Consider the following 16,812-nt stretch of genomic DNA (forward strand, 5'->3'; position numbering starts at 1 on the left):
ATATGTATCTAAAAAATCAGATCATGATTTTACATGTTCAAATACAAATTATTATTTAGAATACAAAAATAAGGAACTTGAAGTCAGAAATGTCACACCACTCACTTGGCTCTTTAAAATCTTCTCATTCTCTTATTAAACTTCTCTTCTGCCCTCTGGCTCTCGCCTGTCTGGAACCTCATTCTCATACCACTTTCTCCCTGGATTTTTATAGTTAAACCACATTGGTCACTTCCACACATACCTCAGGGCCTTTGCACTGGCTATGTCCTTATGCTATATATTCAACTCTTTCCAAATTCATTCTAATGCTCTGCCTCTGGGCTCAAATGTCACCTCTTCCCAGAAGCCTTCCCTGGCAAAGGAAACAAAAGAAAAATACACAAATGGGACTACATCAAACTAAAAACTTTTACACAGGAATGGAAACCATCAACCAAACAACATTTAAAAAAATGAAACAATTCGATTAAAAAATGGATAGAGGACCTAAATAGACATTTCTCCAAAGAAGACATACAGATGGCCAAGAGACATATGAAAAGATGCTCAACATCACTAACCATCAGGGAAATGCAAATCAAAAGGACAATGAGATATCACCTCTCACCTGTCAGAATGGCTGTTATAAAAAGACAACAAAGAATAGTGCTGGCGAGGATGTGGAGAAAAGGGAGCCCTCTCAGGCACTGCTGGTGGGAATACAGATTGGTGCCGCCACTATGGAGGTTCCTCACAAAATTAAAAATAGAACTACTATATGACCCAGCAATTAATTCCACCTCAGGGTATTTGTCCAAAGAAAATGAAAACACTAATTTGAAGAGATATATGCACGCTATGTTCACTGCAGCATTATTTACCAGTACAATAGCCCAGGTATTCCATCTCCTTACCTCCACTTCCACTTTGACTTTCAAGACTCATCTCTCACTTGGTCTGGGGCAGTAGCCTCCTAACTGTCATGTGTGCTATCCCTAGGCACAAGGGCCTCCAATCCATCCTCCCGTGCTACAGGCACTGCATGGTAAGCTGATCATGGTGCTCACCTATGAAGAACCCTTCAAAGCTCCCCAATATCCATGAAACTGATTTTTCACTCTATTTGTTAGAATCTCCCAGAGAGATTTTTAACATAAATTCATGGGCTCCATCATAATTGAATCTAAACCAATTACATCACCCCAGTAATTCTAAGAATCACTGCTTTACAAGGTACACTCTAAACCTTTGCAGATGATATACATGGTCCATCATCAAGTTTTACCAACAGCCTTTGAGCCTCATTTTTCCAGCCTCCAGATACAGGAGCCAAACACACAGTTCCCTATCATGCTGCTCTCCTGTCTTTGCCTTCCCATGTATCCCCACTCCTCTGGCATGCCCCTATGCATTACTTCTTGTTTGGAGAAAGCTTTGCATTTTCCTATGCTCCTTGGGGACTTCTTCCCTTTCACTCCTATATATCCTGTACTTACCTGGATTGTAGCAGTTGGCTATAGCAGTAGGCAGGAAAATACTGGTTGAGAATGACAGATCGAAATAAATTACCCACTTATTAAATAAGTTATGGTTTCTGCAATCATCAAACAAATCACTCTTTTTTTAAAAAAATATATTTTATTGATTTTTTACAGAGAGGAAGGGAGAGGGATAGTCAGAAACATCGATGAGAGAGAAACATCGATCAGCTGCCTCCTACACACTCCCTACTGGGGATGTGCCCGTAACCAAGGTACATGCCCTTAACCGGAATCGAACCTGGGACCCTTCAGTCCGCAGGCCAATGCTCTATCCATTGAGCCAGACCGGTTAGGGCCAAATCACTCTTTTTTTCCCTTTTGAGCCTCAATTCAAGAAGTCAACATTAAAGCAATCAAGTCAATGAAAACATTCATCCTATAGAGACACATCTTGGAGATACTGTGGTTTCAGTTCTAAACCACCACAATGAAGTGGGTATCACAATAAAGAGAGATGTAATCTCTTTGCTGGTAAAGGGCCTTGCTTTCAATTTGTAAAAAAAACCAAAACAACAAAAACATCTGTGAAGCACAATAAAGTGAAAAGCAATAGAGCAAAGTATGCCTGTATTTTAAGAACTCCATTACTATATATTACTCAAATGTAATAAATAAAAACAGCTATAAAACCTTAAGGCTTGCATGGATACACATTACATCTTTTCCTAAGAATGTTTTAAAATCCATTTTGAGTTTTTCTTTTAAAAAAAAATGAAGCTCTATGCAAAAATGAGCATCAGACCATAAGAAAGCACAATACAGTTGTAAGTAACAGCTTTATATTTATTCACTAGAGGCCCGGTGCATGAAATTCGTGCACTCAGGGGCATGGATGTCCCTCAGCCAAGCCTGCACCCTCTCGCAGTCTGGGATGTCTCGCAGCCCTCGGGGGATGTCTGACTGACAGCTTAGGCCCACTCCCCACAGTCGGACATCCTTAGCACTGCCACAGAGGCGGGAGAGGCTCCCACCACCACCACTGCGCTCACCAGTGATGAGCCTGGCTTCTGGCTGAGCAGCGCTTCCCCTGTGAGAGCGCACTGACCACCAGCGGGCAGCTCCTGCGTTGAGTGTCTTCCCCCTGGTGGTCAGTGCGCATCATAGCGACCAGTTGTTCTGCAGTTCAGTCGATTTGCATATTAGCCTTTTATTATATAGGACTGTCTTTAATCCAATGACTAGCTCTTTGGAACAGATGTAGAAAGAACTGCAGAAGTGTTTATTACTTTACTGTGATTTTCCCAAAAGGAAAGTAAAACAAAAAGTAAATTTTAAGGTATAAAGAATAGATTGGATATTTGAAAACAGAAATTAATAAAAGAATGTATACAGTAGTCTAGATCCTAGAGCCACATTAGAATCACTAATGTGGGAAGTTTTATGCATGCCATGCTATACGCCTCACCTGTAAGAGATTCTGGCCTAATAGATCAGGGATGGGCTTCAGCATCAGAATTGTTCAAAGTTCCCAGGGGGATCCCACTGTGAGTCAGGGTAAAGAACCATAAGTCAGCACCTTCCCCCCATAGCAAAGCCTATCTTTCAAAAAGCAATTGCAATTGACTCTTTCCAATCAACGTTATTTTTCTCCTGTGAAGGGAAAAAGGGAATATGAACATCGTTAACTGGAATATATTAACAACAGTTAACAGATATACTGAAGTTATTATGTGTCAAGCATTATTTTAAGAGCTTCTAATACATTGACCTTTTTATACCTCACAATGGCTCTGGAGAGTTGGCACAATTTTATGCCATTCTGCAAAAATAGCTAACAGTTGCATAATGCTTAACACTGCCACATATTATTCTGAATGCTGCTGTATACATGACTTGTTTAATCTTCACAAAATTTCTGTGTAAAGTACTGTTAATATATCCATTTGATAGAGACAAAACTAAGGCCCAGAGAAAAATAACTTAGGTAAGGCCATACAATTAGTGAATGACAGCTGGGATCTGAAGCCAGGTAGTTGTCTAGCTCCAGACTTAATTAAAAAACAAAATCCTAGTGCTCTGTGCTATATAGCAGGCACAAAATATATTAATATGCAATTGGGTTTCTAAGCATGTCTTTATTTTTCTCCTCTTCAGAAGACAGTAATACAAACAAAGAGGAAGATGCTCATTTAAGTGAAATAAGAATCATTTGACTTTAGGTCCGAGACAGGTAACACTCCTGGACCCAACTGGAGTTTTCATGACTTAGAATGAAAAGGAGTTAAAGATGATGAAGACAAGAAATCCAGTTCTCTACCAGACCTGAAGGCAAGAGACTGATTCGAAGCCTGACTCCTCCTCCCTGTGAGCTCCATGAGGACAAGGAACTGGTGTGCCTGCACTGCGCAGAGAAAGTGCTGGGTAAATATATTTGAGCAAATTAAATCAGAAGATGTAAGATGACTGAATTCTAAGGTACACTATTTTTAATTTTTTAACACTGTTTTACGTACTTCAAGATATTTATCATGTATGTTACATGTCCTTATTTCATAGAAAATTTAATTCTGTACAAGAGAACATTAGATGACTAAAATATATTATTTTTCATCAAAATGTTGGTCTTTCAATATTTTAACTTATGCATGCAAAGGTTACCTTCAAGTTAAATATATATAATAAAGTTAATAAATATATCATTATTCACAGCCTTTACAGGATACTCATATAATTATTAAGTTTATGAAAACAAACATTCCTAATAATCAGCTCAACAGCCAGGCGACCACATTGCTAACTCAAGGCCAAGTCATTAGGCAGTCTCTTGGGCCTGACTGCTCCTCAGGTGGGGTGGCCATCCATCCCTTTATCTGGTTTGATTCCTCCATTGGTAGCTGGTGCCTCTGCCTTCCTCTTGATTAGGAAAGCACAACCCTGACCTCCCCTTAGCCAATGACACCACAGCTGCACTCTGGGTTCTCACCAGAATATAGGCATAACTCAACCTTCCCGTGGACCAACCTAATATACAACATTTGAGTGAGAACACCCTGAAGGGCTCTCTGAAGAGTACTCTAAATTTTAAAATAAAACGAGCAAGGACCGTACTGCATTGTCTCCAAGTAGAATTCCTCCTGCACAACTACCCTTCTGTGTTACAGTCTGGCCTACATTGAGGGGATATATAAGAAACACCCAAGAGAGCCATGCTATGCCACTTACACAGAAGTGCTGCTAAGGATGGGAATCCTCAAAGCCATCTACTCTACAGCAAAAATTTCTCTCAGATTTCAGTATCATGGTGAGCTAGGGGTCTCTTTCATGTCAGGAAAACAGATGCCCAACGTGTCTTTTACAATTTTTTTTCTTATTTTTCTGTTTTCCTCTTATTTCGTTACATTTTAATTTTATTTTATTGCACGTTATTTTTATTAATATGTATATTTCTTTAAACATCTCTTTTTGAGGTACTAGTATTCTATGAATAAACAATTCTACAATAAAAATAAATGAAACTGAAAGGGATAATGAAAAGTTCAGATACCACTGACCGTGAAGAATGAGGGACATGACTTTCAAAATTATAAATGGTAAGTAAAGATTTCACAGTCTCAAAAAATTAAGACATTACTTCATTCATTCATTAGTTCCAAACAGTACCTGCTGAATTTTTTCAAAAATTATTTTGATTAAGTTAATTTAGAAATTTGTAACATACTTATTATACTATAAGTATTCAACACCTTTGTGAGAAAGGGCAACATAAAGTGTTATGTCATGACTCAAACTGATTTATAGTCGGTGAAGCCTTCACTAGAGTATTGATTAATAGAGAGTAAATGAAGAGATCATTAGAATTCTGAGAAACTGCAACCCCTCAATATTAGTTTACTTAGGTTTTTTTTAATAACCAAAAAATCAAATAATGACTTAAGACACTAATTTTTCAAATAATGATTTAAGACACTATTTTTTTATTTCCATGAAGTTTATGTTTAGCTCAAATACCTCATTGAAAGTTATATCTTTGTGCAAAAGAAATGACATGCTGTAATCAAAGTAAAATGTAGTATAGTTAAATGATAGTATAGATTTCTTTGTATGTTAAGCACTAATTCACTACGTATAAAAGAGACTTACTAAAATAAATGTTTCTCAAAACAGCTTTTTGGCCCTGACCGGTGTGGCAGTGTGACTCAGTTGGCTGGGTATTGTGTCATACACTGAGTGAGGGATTGCTGGGTCAATTCCAGGTCATGGCACATACCCAGTTGTGGGCTCTATAACCTGGGGTGGGGGGCTTGCAGCAGACAGTCGATCAATGTTACACTCTTACATCGATGTTTCTCTTTCTCTTTCCCTCTCCCTTCCTCTCTCTCTAAAAATCAGTTTTAAAAAACTCTTTTTTAAAAAAACAGCTTTTTGGAGACCAAGACAAAGAAAGTGGAAGTACGTGGGGATAAGGACACATATGTAATATCTTAATCAATAAAAAATATATTTTAAAAAGAAAGAAAGTGGAAGTAGAAAATTGATTTGGGTTTTTTGTTTTTTGTTTGTGTTTTTTTTTTTCAGAAAATTAGAATCCTGATGCTCAACTAAAGAGAAAGACTATCCAAGGTTTTTAAACTAATATGAATATTTATGTTATTATCATGGAGCTTATTTCAATTGCATAAAATCATTGTCCAAACTTAACATGTTTCACAACTATTGGAAATCATCTTGAAAAACATATATTGTCACGATCCAGGGGATAAGGCATTGGCGAACAATGAAAATGAACTAACTAAAACTACAAAATATGGAAAAACCATACGATGCTTCTTCTTCAACTCGAAATATAATTTTATTTTGTACAATGAAGGAAACAGTGTGGCAGAAAAGAAATTTCATAAAATCAATGCATGATGATTTCATCTGACAAGTTGAATGGGGGTGGGAAAGTAGGTGTGAGAAGCTTACTGCCTTTAGTAAAGTTAACAACTAAATCAGAACCAAGAAAAGATTTTTTGAAAGACTAAATTTTAGATAAAAATTCCAAAGCTATACTTTCCCACAGATATTAATATGCCTCTTGGGCATATACCATGTTCATGATACAATAAAATCAGCATTACATAAGATGAAAGCCCATAATAGGAAGAAGCCACAGGATATGCAATAGCCCTATTAGAATGGCATGCATATTTAACCTTAATGTTATGAAGAACTTATATGTAGTTAAAATTTTTATGGTGCAAATCTCTGGTATTACAAGCCCAGGGAAACACTTCCAGAACATATCCTTTTGTGAAATAATGGAATTTTCTAGGGTGTTTATAGCCTTTAGGGGGCCAAGATTAGACATAAGACATTCTGAATTTAATTCTTTAAGAAATCTAATAAAAAACTATTTAGTAATAAGAAATGGTTTCTTCAACCCATAGAGAAATATTTTTTTGTGAACATAAAGCTAAGTTTTCTTTGAAACAACATTTAATTAGGTGAAATAAAGATATATATTCTGCGGCTCCATTTAACTGTAAACATTAAAAAGATAAATTCAAACTATTCTAAATATGACTCTTAGATAGATGAAATGCAAAACTCCCTAATAGGGAAACGAATCCTTAAAATTAAAATTATTTTAATGCTTGAATACAACAGATCCTACTAAAACAAAACAACAACAACGACAACAACAAAACAGAATTTCCAATTCTGCTAAGACACCAGCTGAAAATGGAGTTATATAAATAATTTTTTAGCAGTGGGGACTTTCTAGTTATTAGTAAAAGCATACTAATAAAAAGAAAGTACATATAACTATATTGTATGACATACTGATTCTAACAGTCAAGTTTGAAAAAATTATTCCTTCCCTAACTTATTTAAAATACACATCTCATTCCCACTGGAAAAATCACTTCATTTTCTAGAGAATATTTTAATGAAATTTCATTTTCTAGAGAATATTTTAATGAAATTTGCAACATGTGGATTATCTGGTTCAAAATATCAAGATTCTTATGCCTACCTGAACCACTTAAAATAAAGGCACAAGGAAAATTCAACATACAAGGTGTTAAAATAAACCTGGGAGGAGAATATTGTGGACAACAATAGGACATGAAGGGGACTGAAAACTGCTAAAGTCATCAAAACACAAAACAAAAACCCTAAACCACTTCATGTCCCTGCCAAACAACGTTTAAGAGCCATATGCAGCCTCCCAGGCTGCCAGATTGCAGCTCAGATAACTAGAAAAACAGTAGCCAAGATTGAGCTCAACCAAAATGTGAACTTAACCAGCAGTGGATGCCAATGAATTCTAACACTCCCAGACTGAATAGAATAGAATAATTTTTCACAAACACTTAGTAATTTTTACAGATACATCTTGAGGTATAAATGAGTATAACAGCAATCCATTGCATCTGTTGGTATTAACATCTGTCACATGTCCTTGAAAACTAGGTGTCTCCACCTCCAGGTAGGGAAGGGAGAATCTCAATTCTTTTTTTTATTTTCTTATTTTATTGTTTAAAGTATTACAGATAGTAGTACATATGTCTCCTTTTTTTTCCCATTGACCTTCCCCCCGCCCCCCGCCCCACACATGCCCTCACCCCACCCTCTCAGTGTCTTGTGTCCATTGTTTATGCTATATGCATGCATACAAGTCCTTCGGTTGGTCTCTTACCTCCCCCCTGCGCCTCCCCCCTCCCAACACTCCCCAACCTTCCAGAGGCAGAGAAGCATGGAACAGACTGTCAAATTACAGTAGGAAGGGAGAATCTCAATTCTGACTCCAATGGCCTCAGGCTCACAAAGAACCAGTGGGTCTGAGGCTGACCAGCAGCCAAAGGCCTCATTTATTCTGAAGAGGTCAAGCCATTCCTGAGCCCTAAGTGTGATCTGGGTGCACATCCTGGGAGCTCTTGGAATATCAGGAATATCAGCCTGCCATGAGCACATTAATTTACTGAGAACCTGATGAAAAGCAGTACATATCAACAGGTATTTATATTTTATTTTATTTTTTTATCATTAAAGGCAAAGGGAAAAGAAGTGGTTGGAGTTGATGGAGAAGGAAACAGAGCAAGAGGCTAACAGGAAAGACAAATTTTCCCAGACCACCAGGGCCTTATTGTGAGAGCTAAAGCTATACATCATTTCCTGAGAAAACCGAGGAACTTCGAGGGGCGGTTCCAGCCGCCTTGAGAGACAAGTTACTGTGAGTTGACTGCAGAATGGGATACTACTGACTTCTTCAGAAAATTCTAGAGAAACTCAGAAAATGGGCTATTGTTCCAGAAACTAATCTAGAAATCTACACAGTAATAATTTTTTATTGTAGAGTCTGACCTGTTTGATATTCTTTAATTATGTATATTAAGTAATTGCTTGTTAAATAATATTTTCCACACTGTCCTCTTTTTTTAAAATATGTTCTTATTGATTTTAGAGAAAGAGGAAGGGGAGAGAGAGAGAGAAACATCCATGGACTGCCCCTGCATGCACCTGGATGGGGGACCAAACCGGCAAGCTGGGCTTTTGCCCAGACAGTTGTGCGGGCGACATTTCGGTGTAAGGAACAACACTCCAACCACCTGAGCCACACCAGCCAGGCTTCCACTCTATCGTCTTAAGATCAGTTATTAAATATGATGTTCAAAGGCTGAAGCAAATATTTGTAATGCATGTTTTAAACACTCTTCCATGTTTTCTAATAATGGATTCCTCGTACTTCTAAAATATTGAAACATACTGGTTTCTTTTTCTTTTTGCCAAAAAACCCTAAACTTGAATTTTTAACTAAAAAAAAGTATTGTCTAACTCTTTTGCTATAGATAAACAACTAATCCATGTTATATATAACATAGTAAGTATATGATTTATTCAGCATTGTAGTAATAATAGCTAACATCTGACAATTTACTATGTGCCAGACACTATATTAAGGGTTTCACATGGGATAATTTATTTTACCATTTCACTTAATCTCCAAAATCAATGAGGTAAACACTGTTATAATTTTCACTTTCAGTTCAATTAAACCAAGGCTCAGAGAAGTAACTTACAAAAGACAATGAAACTAATAAGTAGTAGAATGATGACTCCAACCCAAATTCAAGTTTATATTTTCTTCTCTGAGTTCTCTCTCTCTCTCTCTCTCTCTCTCTCTCTCTCTCTCTCTCTCTCTCTCAGTATTGAGCTTAATTGTATATACAACACAGATAAAGCAGACTTCAATTGAACAGTAAAGAAGAATACTAGAAGATTCCTATGTTTATAAAATATATAATTTATATTCAAGAAAAGCTACATGATCTATGTATTTTAATATTTTTGTCCAATTCTTTCCTGTAAGATCTGAAAGCCTGTTCATCATCTTTTAAAAGATATAATTCCATCATGAATGTTTCATCTATTCAAATTCAAAAATCTTGAACATGTGTCCATAACAATGCGATTACCTCTGCAAGAACTTTTATTCAGAAGAAAAGTCACAAAATCCTGAAATCCATGGAAGATATAGATAAAAGAAATTCAAAATTTTAAGCAAGTTCTGTCACAGATGGTTCTTTTAAAAGAAATATGGAAACAAAATTACTGATCAAGTTCATAACTTATTCTATTACCAGATGTGAAATCTCACCTTTACTCAGGATGCCAACCCGTAATGGAATAGATCAGTTTTTCCATAGAATATGAACACTAGAAAAGATGGGCATCATTTCAACTAACCTGAAATCCAAACAGGAAAGCCTTAATGTGGCTGTGCCCCAACTGATCTACTCAGGTGTTTCATAAATATAATACTCCTTGGTAATGAAATTTTCCATTATTCTTTTAAAGAAGACATTGAGACTTCATATAAAGATTAAATCAATGCCTCCTCTAAAATAAATATTGTTTAAGTTTCTCCTTTAAGTAGTGAAATTACAAAACAAAATAAATTCTATATAATTGCTTAGCAAAACATAAAGTCAACATTCTGAAACAGTATTCCTTCAGAAAATAATATTTTCTATTGCTAGGAAAAAATGTAAAAGTGACTTTTTTTCATACAGATTCTGAACTTAGTAATTGGCAAGTATCAGACTAAAATTCAAAATGTATTGTGAAAAGTTAATAAAAATATGGCAATCATAAAGTTACATTCTGTAAGACCTGGAATCCCTTTTGTTTGTCTCTTCCTTTATATCAGTTAATGAAAAGATCTCAGTTTCCACTATTCTAACAGAGAGGACACACATCTATGATAACTCCCTTTCACTTTAACCAAAACAAATGCCCATGTTATAAATAAATCATTAAATAAATTCTTGAGCATAGAGGTAGGTCACTTGAGCATATTTTACTCTCTTGGAACATGAATGGGTAGACTGCCATGTAAGGGTTGTACCTTCATAACAGAATCAATGAAAACTTGAAGGGAGAGACACAATCAAAACCTCAGAGTATTTTATAAAACAAATCACTGCATGAAAACATGTTCAAAGTCCCTGCAAAAAGGTTTGTTAAAACTTTATATGTGATGTTAAGACAACAAAGTGTCAAATAAAACAATAATTTTCCATCTTCATTTTTAAATATGAATGATTTCTTTTACTGATCCATTCAGAGTGAGTCTGCAAAATAATATCCACAAGTCAACAAAATCCACTATGTGTTTTCTATGTTGAGCATTTTTTTCTTTGCCTTTTAGTTAGTTTTATATTCCAGGACAAAAGACAGTTTTTTCATTGAGTTTATATTTTACCTATTTTAAACTATAATGTGCTTGCATAAATTTTATTCTAAACGTTAGTTGTAAGACAGTTTTATAAAAGAAAAAAACTTTTTTTCTTACCAAAACAAATGAAGAATGTAATAATTTTAGGTTTGCATAGTACATATTCCAAATAACTACTTATCAAATAAATTTTACTTTCTGCAATAAATAAAAGAACTATTTCTCCACAGTGTAAATACCACAAAACAGAAAAAAAAGCAAATTTTACAAAAGTGGGATTAAACTTCTAAAAGAAAAATGAATGAGACTGTGTAATCTTGAGGTATAATGACTTCACAGGTAATACATATATTTTCATAAAATATTTATTCTATACTAAGAGACATGAAAATCTGAAAAGTAAATGAGTTATCATTTACAAAGGTATGCACTGGGTTGTTAAAATATATTAAACTCCAAATACTTGAAAGCCAAATTATAGTGACAACCTCAATACACTATTTGTGTTAAATCAATTTTTACTAAGGTTATCTTTCAGGAAAACTATCTTTTGTAAAAATTGTATTTAACTTAAAAACCAATTTCTGAAGGAAAAAAACCTCAGAGTATTTTATAAAACAAATCACTGCAATTAAACAACAGTTCACAGCTCAGGTTATTTTAGTAATAGTTGCTGTTCAGAAAACAAAATAAGGACAGATATAAATAACCTCTAGGGAACCAATCAAAGTATCAAGCAGTTACTTAACATCTTCTAAAAACAGAACTACTTCTGTTTGTCTAGATAATTCATTTACTTTAAAATTTTGTGCACAGCAAAAGAAACTATCAACAAAACAAGAGAGCTCACTGCATGGGAGAACATATTTGCCAATGTTATATCAGATAAGGAGTTAATCTCAAAAATTTATAGGGAACTCATACAATTTAACAAAAGGAAGATAAACAATCCAATCAAAAAATGGGCAAAGGACCTAAATAGACACTTTTCTAAAGAGGACATTCAGAAAGCCAAGAGACATATGAAAACATGCTCCAAGTCATTAATCATCCGAGAGATGCAAATCAAAACAACAATGAGGTACCATCTCACACCTGTCAGAATGGCTATTATCAACAAATCAACAAATGACAAGTGCTGGCAAGGATGTGGAGAAAAAAGAACCCTCATACACTGCTGGTGGGAATGCAGACTGGTGCAGCCACTATGGAAAACAGTATGGTGTGTCCTCAAAAAATTAAAAATGAAACTCCCATTTGACCCAGTAATCCCACTTCTAGGAATATATACCAAGAAATCAGAAACACCAATCAGAAAGAATATATGCACCCTATGTTCATAGCAACACAATTTACAATAGCTAAGATTTGGGAACAGCCTAAGTGCCCATCAGCAGATGAGTGGATTAAAAAAATGGTGAAAACTCAATGGAACTCTTACCATTTGCAACAGCATGGATGGACCTGGAGAGCATTAATGCTAAGTGAAATAAGCCAGTTGGAGAAAGATAAATATCACATGATCTCACTCACTTGTGGAATATAATGAATAACATAAACTGATGAACAAAAGTAGATCCAAAGACATAGAAGCGTGGAACAGACCATCAAACATCAGAGAAGGGTGTGAGGGGCAGGGGGAGGAAATGTGATCAACCAAAGGACTTGTATGCATGCAGATAAGCATAACCAATGGACACAGACACTAGGGAGGTGAGGGCATGTGCTGGGGGGTGGGAGTGGCTGGGGAGAAGTCAATGGGGGAAAAGGAGACATATGTAATACTTTGAACAATAAAGAATTTATATTAAGAAGTAAATAAAAGTTTGTGAATAAATCTATCATAACTGATATATTATGAATTAACTTTTCTTAAACTTTGAAAGAAATACATGCTAAATTTCCACATGAAAATCTTCAAAGAAACTTCAGATTTTAACTGTTTGAAAAAACACACAACACAGATGAAATGACATACCTAGCCAAAAAAACAACAAACAAAGTAACAGGTGCTAAAAGCTACAGCCCAAGAGAATTAGTCCTCCTGATAGAGACAGGAAATGGATAGCCATGTATATAAACACCAATAGAGCAACTAAAAGGGGAGAGAATCTTCAGACCATATTTCTAGGCTGCTGATTAAAGTTAAGGTTAAGGTGGTCACGCCGATGAGCAAACCTCAGATAGGCCTAGCTCGAATAAGGAAGGTATGCCCCACAATCACGCTGTTTCCATCACCAGCTGCTGCTATCATTTTCAAGCAAATGCAAAGATACAGACAGAACACACAGAATCACTGCCCAGGCTGTGAAGTGGCATGTACCTGCCATGTGTGAACATTTGCAAAACAGCTCAAGTCTTACCTCATAAGACCAGACACACTGAGTCCCACCAAACCGTCGAACACATCTTCCTACTTCCACATCTTCGTGAGTCGTGTACATTTCTCTGAGGCACTCACCAATGTGTGGCACCATCCTCCTGAGGACTTCTCGGCTGAAGATCATGCCAGGTCCTCCCATACAGAAGTTCTCCCCAGGCTCCAGGCCCAGCTTGCCGAGTTCTTCAATATTCCCCAGGCCAGTCTGGCCCAGGTAGAGGGGCTTGCTGCTATTCAGTGATCTAAGAAACTCTTCTAACTTGTCACCTACAAAGAGAAAGGCAACAATCATTCTTTTCCTAATTTCATAATCATTTGTATGTACAAAGTAAGGGACAGAGCTTCCAATATTGTGTGTAAACTCCCCATAAGTCTTAAACAAATGAAAAGAAGAAAAGCCTCTCTGAATGTTCTATTATTTTTTCAGAACTAATTTAAAGAATCAATCTTCTAGTCAAAGTCACTGGAAAACTTTAATAAGTCTAACAATCATCAGATTTTTTTAAATTTTTCATTTATTGATTTTTTTAGAAAGAGAGAGAGAGAGAGAGAAACACATTGATTTGTTGTTCCACTTATTTATGCATCCATTGGTTGATTCTTCTACATACCCCGACTGGGAATCAAGCCTGCAACCTTAGCATATAGGGAGGACACTTGAACCAACTGAGCTACCCAGCCAGGGGGAAACAATCATCAGATTTTTAAAGGTGAAATAATTAATGATAAGGAGAATAAAGAGGTTTCTTAGCATATTTGAAGTAATGATAAAATTCCCAGAAATATTAAATATTGATATTTAGCATTGACTGACAATATTAATATCCAATAATTTTTTTTCTGGCAATTGATTCAGTTTAATGTTTTGTCCTTAACTTTTCTTGAAATTTAACTTTGGAACTTTGGAAAGTACCCTTTTAGAAAAATAAATAAATATTTAAATTAAAGAATAAAATTGGTTTACTTGTAGTTTGTTAAGTCATTAGGAAAAACAATTTAAAATTAACACACTTCAAAAGCATTTATTAGTCTACAAAATGGTAAACTGGAATAAGTAGTCACTTTCTTATATTCCCAATCAGCATCCTTACTAACATTTCTGGTGATCACAGCATTTGCAGTCATTATCTTGATCCCATGCCACGCCCCTTGCATCTCAATGAGTTTCAGCTATTATTGGGTTCTTAATACAAGATGCATTTCATTCTTAACAGAAATGGAAAGACGAAGGCATTTCAATGTTTTGAAGGACAATCTTTTCAAAGCACTAAGAGAAATGCTTGTTTTTCCCTGAGCCCTGGGAAAGGTACTGCCTCCTGGATCAGGGGGAGCAAAGAGGCTACAAGTAGAGAGGCTCAAACTGAGGAAGGGCGGCCCCCCTTTGTCCAAGAAGCTAGGAGACCTGAAACGCACAGGGGGACCTCCGTGCCATACACTCTTCTTCCCGTGCATCTCTCTCCCTCCTCGCCATCGCTGGGCTGGAGAGATTTCCTCCAGCTCGCAGTAACTTCTCTCTGCTGAGTTTAGAAATCTCTGGCCAGAGCCGCCCACACTCGGGGTGAAGGACCGCGCCTCTTTAAAAAGCTGACAAAGTTTTCTCATGCTGTGGCTGTGGCTGTGCGTGGTCTGGGGCACTTCCAGCCTCTGCTTATCGCAGCAGCCAAGATGGTCTGGAAGGGGTCCACGCTGGTGTGTGCTAGCACAGCTTGGAGCTCCTAGGACCTAGGGGCTGGAAAATTCTCGGATCTATGCCTCCTTCCCCCGCCCCCCCCGGCCCCAATGTGACAATGCACTGGTCGCCTGGGGTCTTTACTGAGCTGTGCCGGCGTAGGTGGGTGGGTGGGTGGAATGGGGACGGCTGGGTGCTGCGCGGTAGCGGCTGGAAGGCGCCGCGGGGCGCTGGAGATGCTCAAGGACTCCCCAGGGCGGGCGGGTCTTGCGAGAGGGAAGGAAACGCACAGAGGAGGGTCCGAGACAGGGAAGATGATTCCCTCGATCTCCCCAGGTCCGGAATTGCGCTAGATCCAGGTAAAACGACAAGGTAGGGGAACAAAGCAAGAACAGCGATCTCCATCCAGACTGGCTCTCGCCCGCGTCCGCAGCCTTCCCTTTCTCCACCGAGGACACGCCCCTCTGGGCCGCTTTGGGAACCGGCCACCACCCGGGCTTTGAGAGCCAGGCAGAGTGGGAACAGCCTTTGGTTGAACCCTAAGGTCCCGGTCCTCACCTCTCCCACACTGTGAAGAGGAGGGCTAGGCGCTGGGAGGGGACGAAAAAGCCAGAGTGAGGGAGGCGGATAAAGCCGGGTAGGTGTGAGGAGAACCCGAACCGCAAGAGAGGAAGAAGAGCGGACTAGGGATGGGAGGCGGATGCGAGGGGTGGGGTCGGCGGGCTGGGGGCTACAGGAGCCCAGGCCAAGTGCTGGCAGAGCAGAGAGGCGCTGGCAGGGGTCGGGGTTGGATGCAAAGAAAGGAGGTGGGCAGGCGGGGCAGCCGGCGCTGGGAGGTCACCTTTGATGTAGACGTCGTCGTCGGCGCGCATGAACCACTCATACTTGTCCAGGTAGTGGTCGTGCATGTACTTGATCATCATGAAGGACTTTTTCTGGGGAGGATAGGAGTCGTCCACCCCAGGCAGCTCGATGACAGGCAGGGGTGGCGGGGGCAGGCCGAGTCCGGCGTTGGGGGGCTGCTGGCTGGAAAAGAACTCCACGCGGCCGGGGATGAAGCGCGCCCAGGTCCGCTGCGCCGCCAGCGCGCGGCTGCCCAGGTACTTCTGCGCGGTCATCACCCCCACATACAGGAAATCTCGGGGTCGGGAGCTCGGAGCGGCGGCACCCCCGTCCCCGCTGCCGTTGTGGCTACTCTTCGGCCGGCCGCCTCGCCGCTGCCCAGCCGCGCCCCCGTCCTCCTCCTCGGGCTCCCCCTCCGCTACGGGGGCGCCGGGGAGCCCCGTCGCACCTTCGGGCTCGCGTCCTCGCCGCCGCTGCTGCAGCGGAGGTGGCGGCTGCCAGGGGCTGCTCCGAAAACTGGTCACCCCGGCCGCTGGCTCGAGCAGCGGCGGCCCCTGGCGCTCCGGGCGCGCGGGGGGCGGCGACTGGTCCGGCCGCGGCCGGGGCTGTGGTTGGGGGAGCGGCTGCCGCGCGCCGGGGCCAGCGGCCGAGCGGCCGTAGTAGGAGCAGAGGCTGGAGCCGCGTCTCTTCTTTTCGTTAGCTGGGCAATTCGGGGGCGTTGAGCAGGTGCGGG

At 39.1% G+C, this 16,812-nt stretch overlaps 1 protein-coding gene across 1 annotated transcript in view; it reads right to left on the reverse strand.

Annotated features, from left to right (window-relative positions):
- The window catches only part of CHSY3 (chondroitin sulfate synthase 3), a 232,088-nt gene extending 215,288 nt beyond the window's left edge, over positions 1–16,800 (reverse strand). The window contains exons 1-2 of the mRNA XM_014454330.2: positions 16,078–16,800; positions 13,551–13,834 (exon numbers count right to left, since the gene is read on the reverse strand). Of these exons, the coding sequence (XP_014309816.1) occupies positions 13,551–13,834; positions 16,078–16,354 (561 nt within the window). The 5' untranslated portion in view covers positions 16,355–16,800. The remainder of the gene's footprint in view (positions 1–13,550; positions 13,835–16,077) is intronic.
- Positions 16,801–16,812: the final 12 nt, after the last annotated feature.

Source organism: Myotis lucifugus, unplaced genomic scaffold, assembly GCF_000147115.1.
Source record: "Myotis lucifugus unplaced genomic scaffold, Myoluc2.0 scaffold_1, whole genome shotgun sequence".
Taxonomy (NCBI): domain Eukaryota; kingdom Metazoa; phylum Chordata; class Mammalia; order Chiroptera; family Vespertilionidae; genus Myotis; species Myotis lucifugus.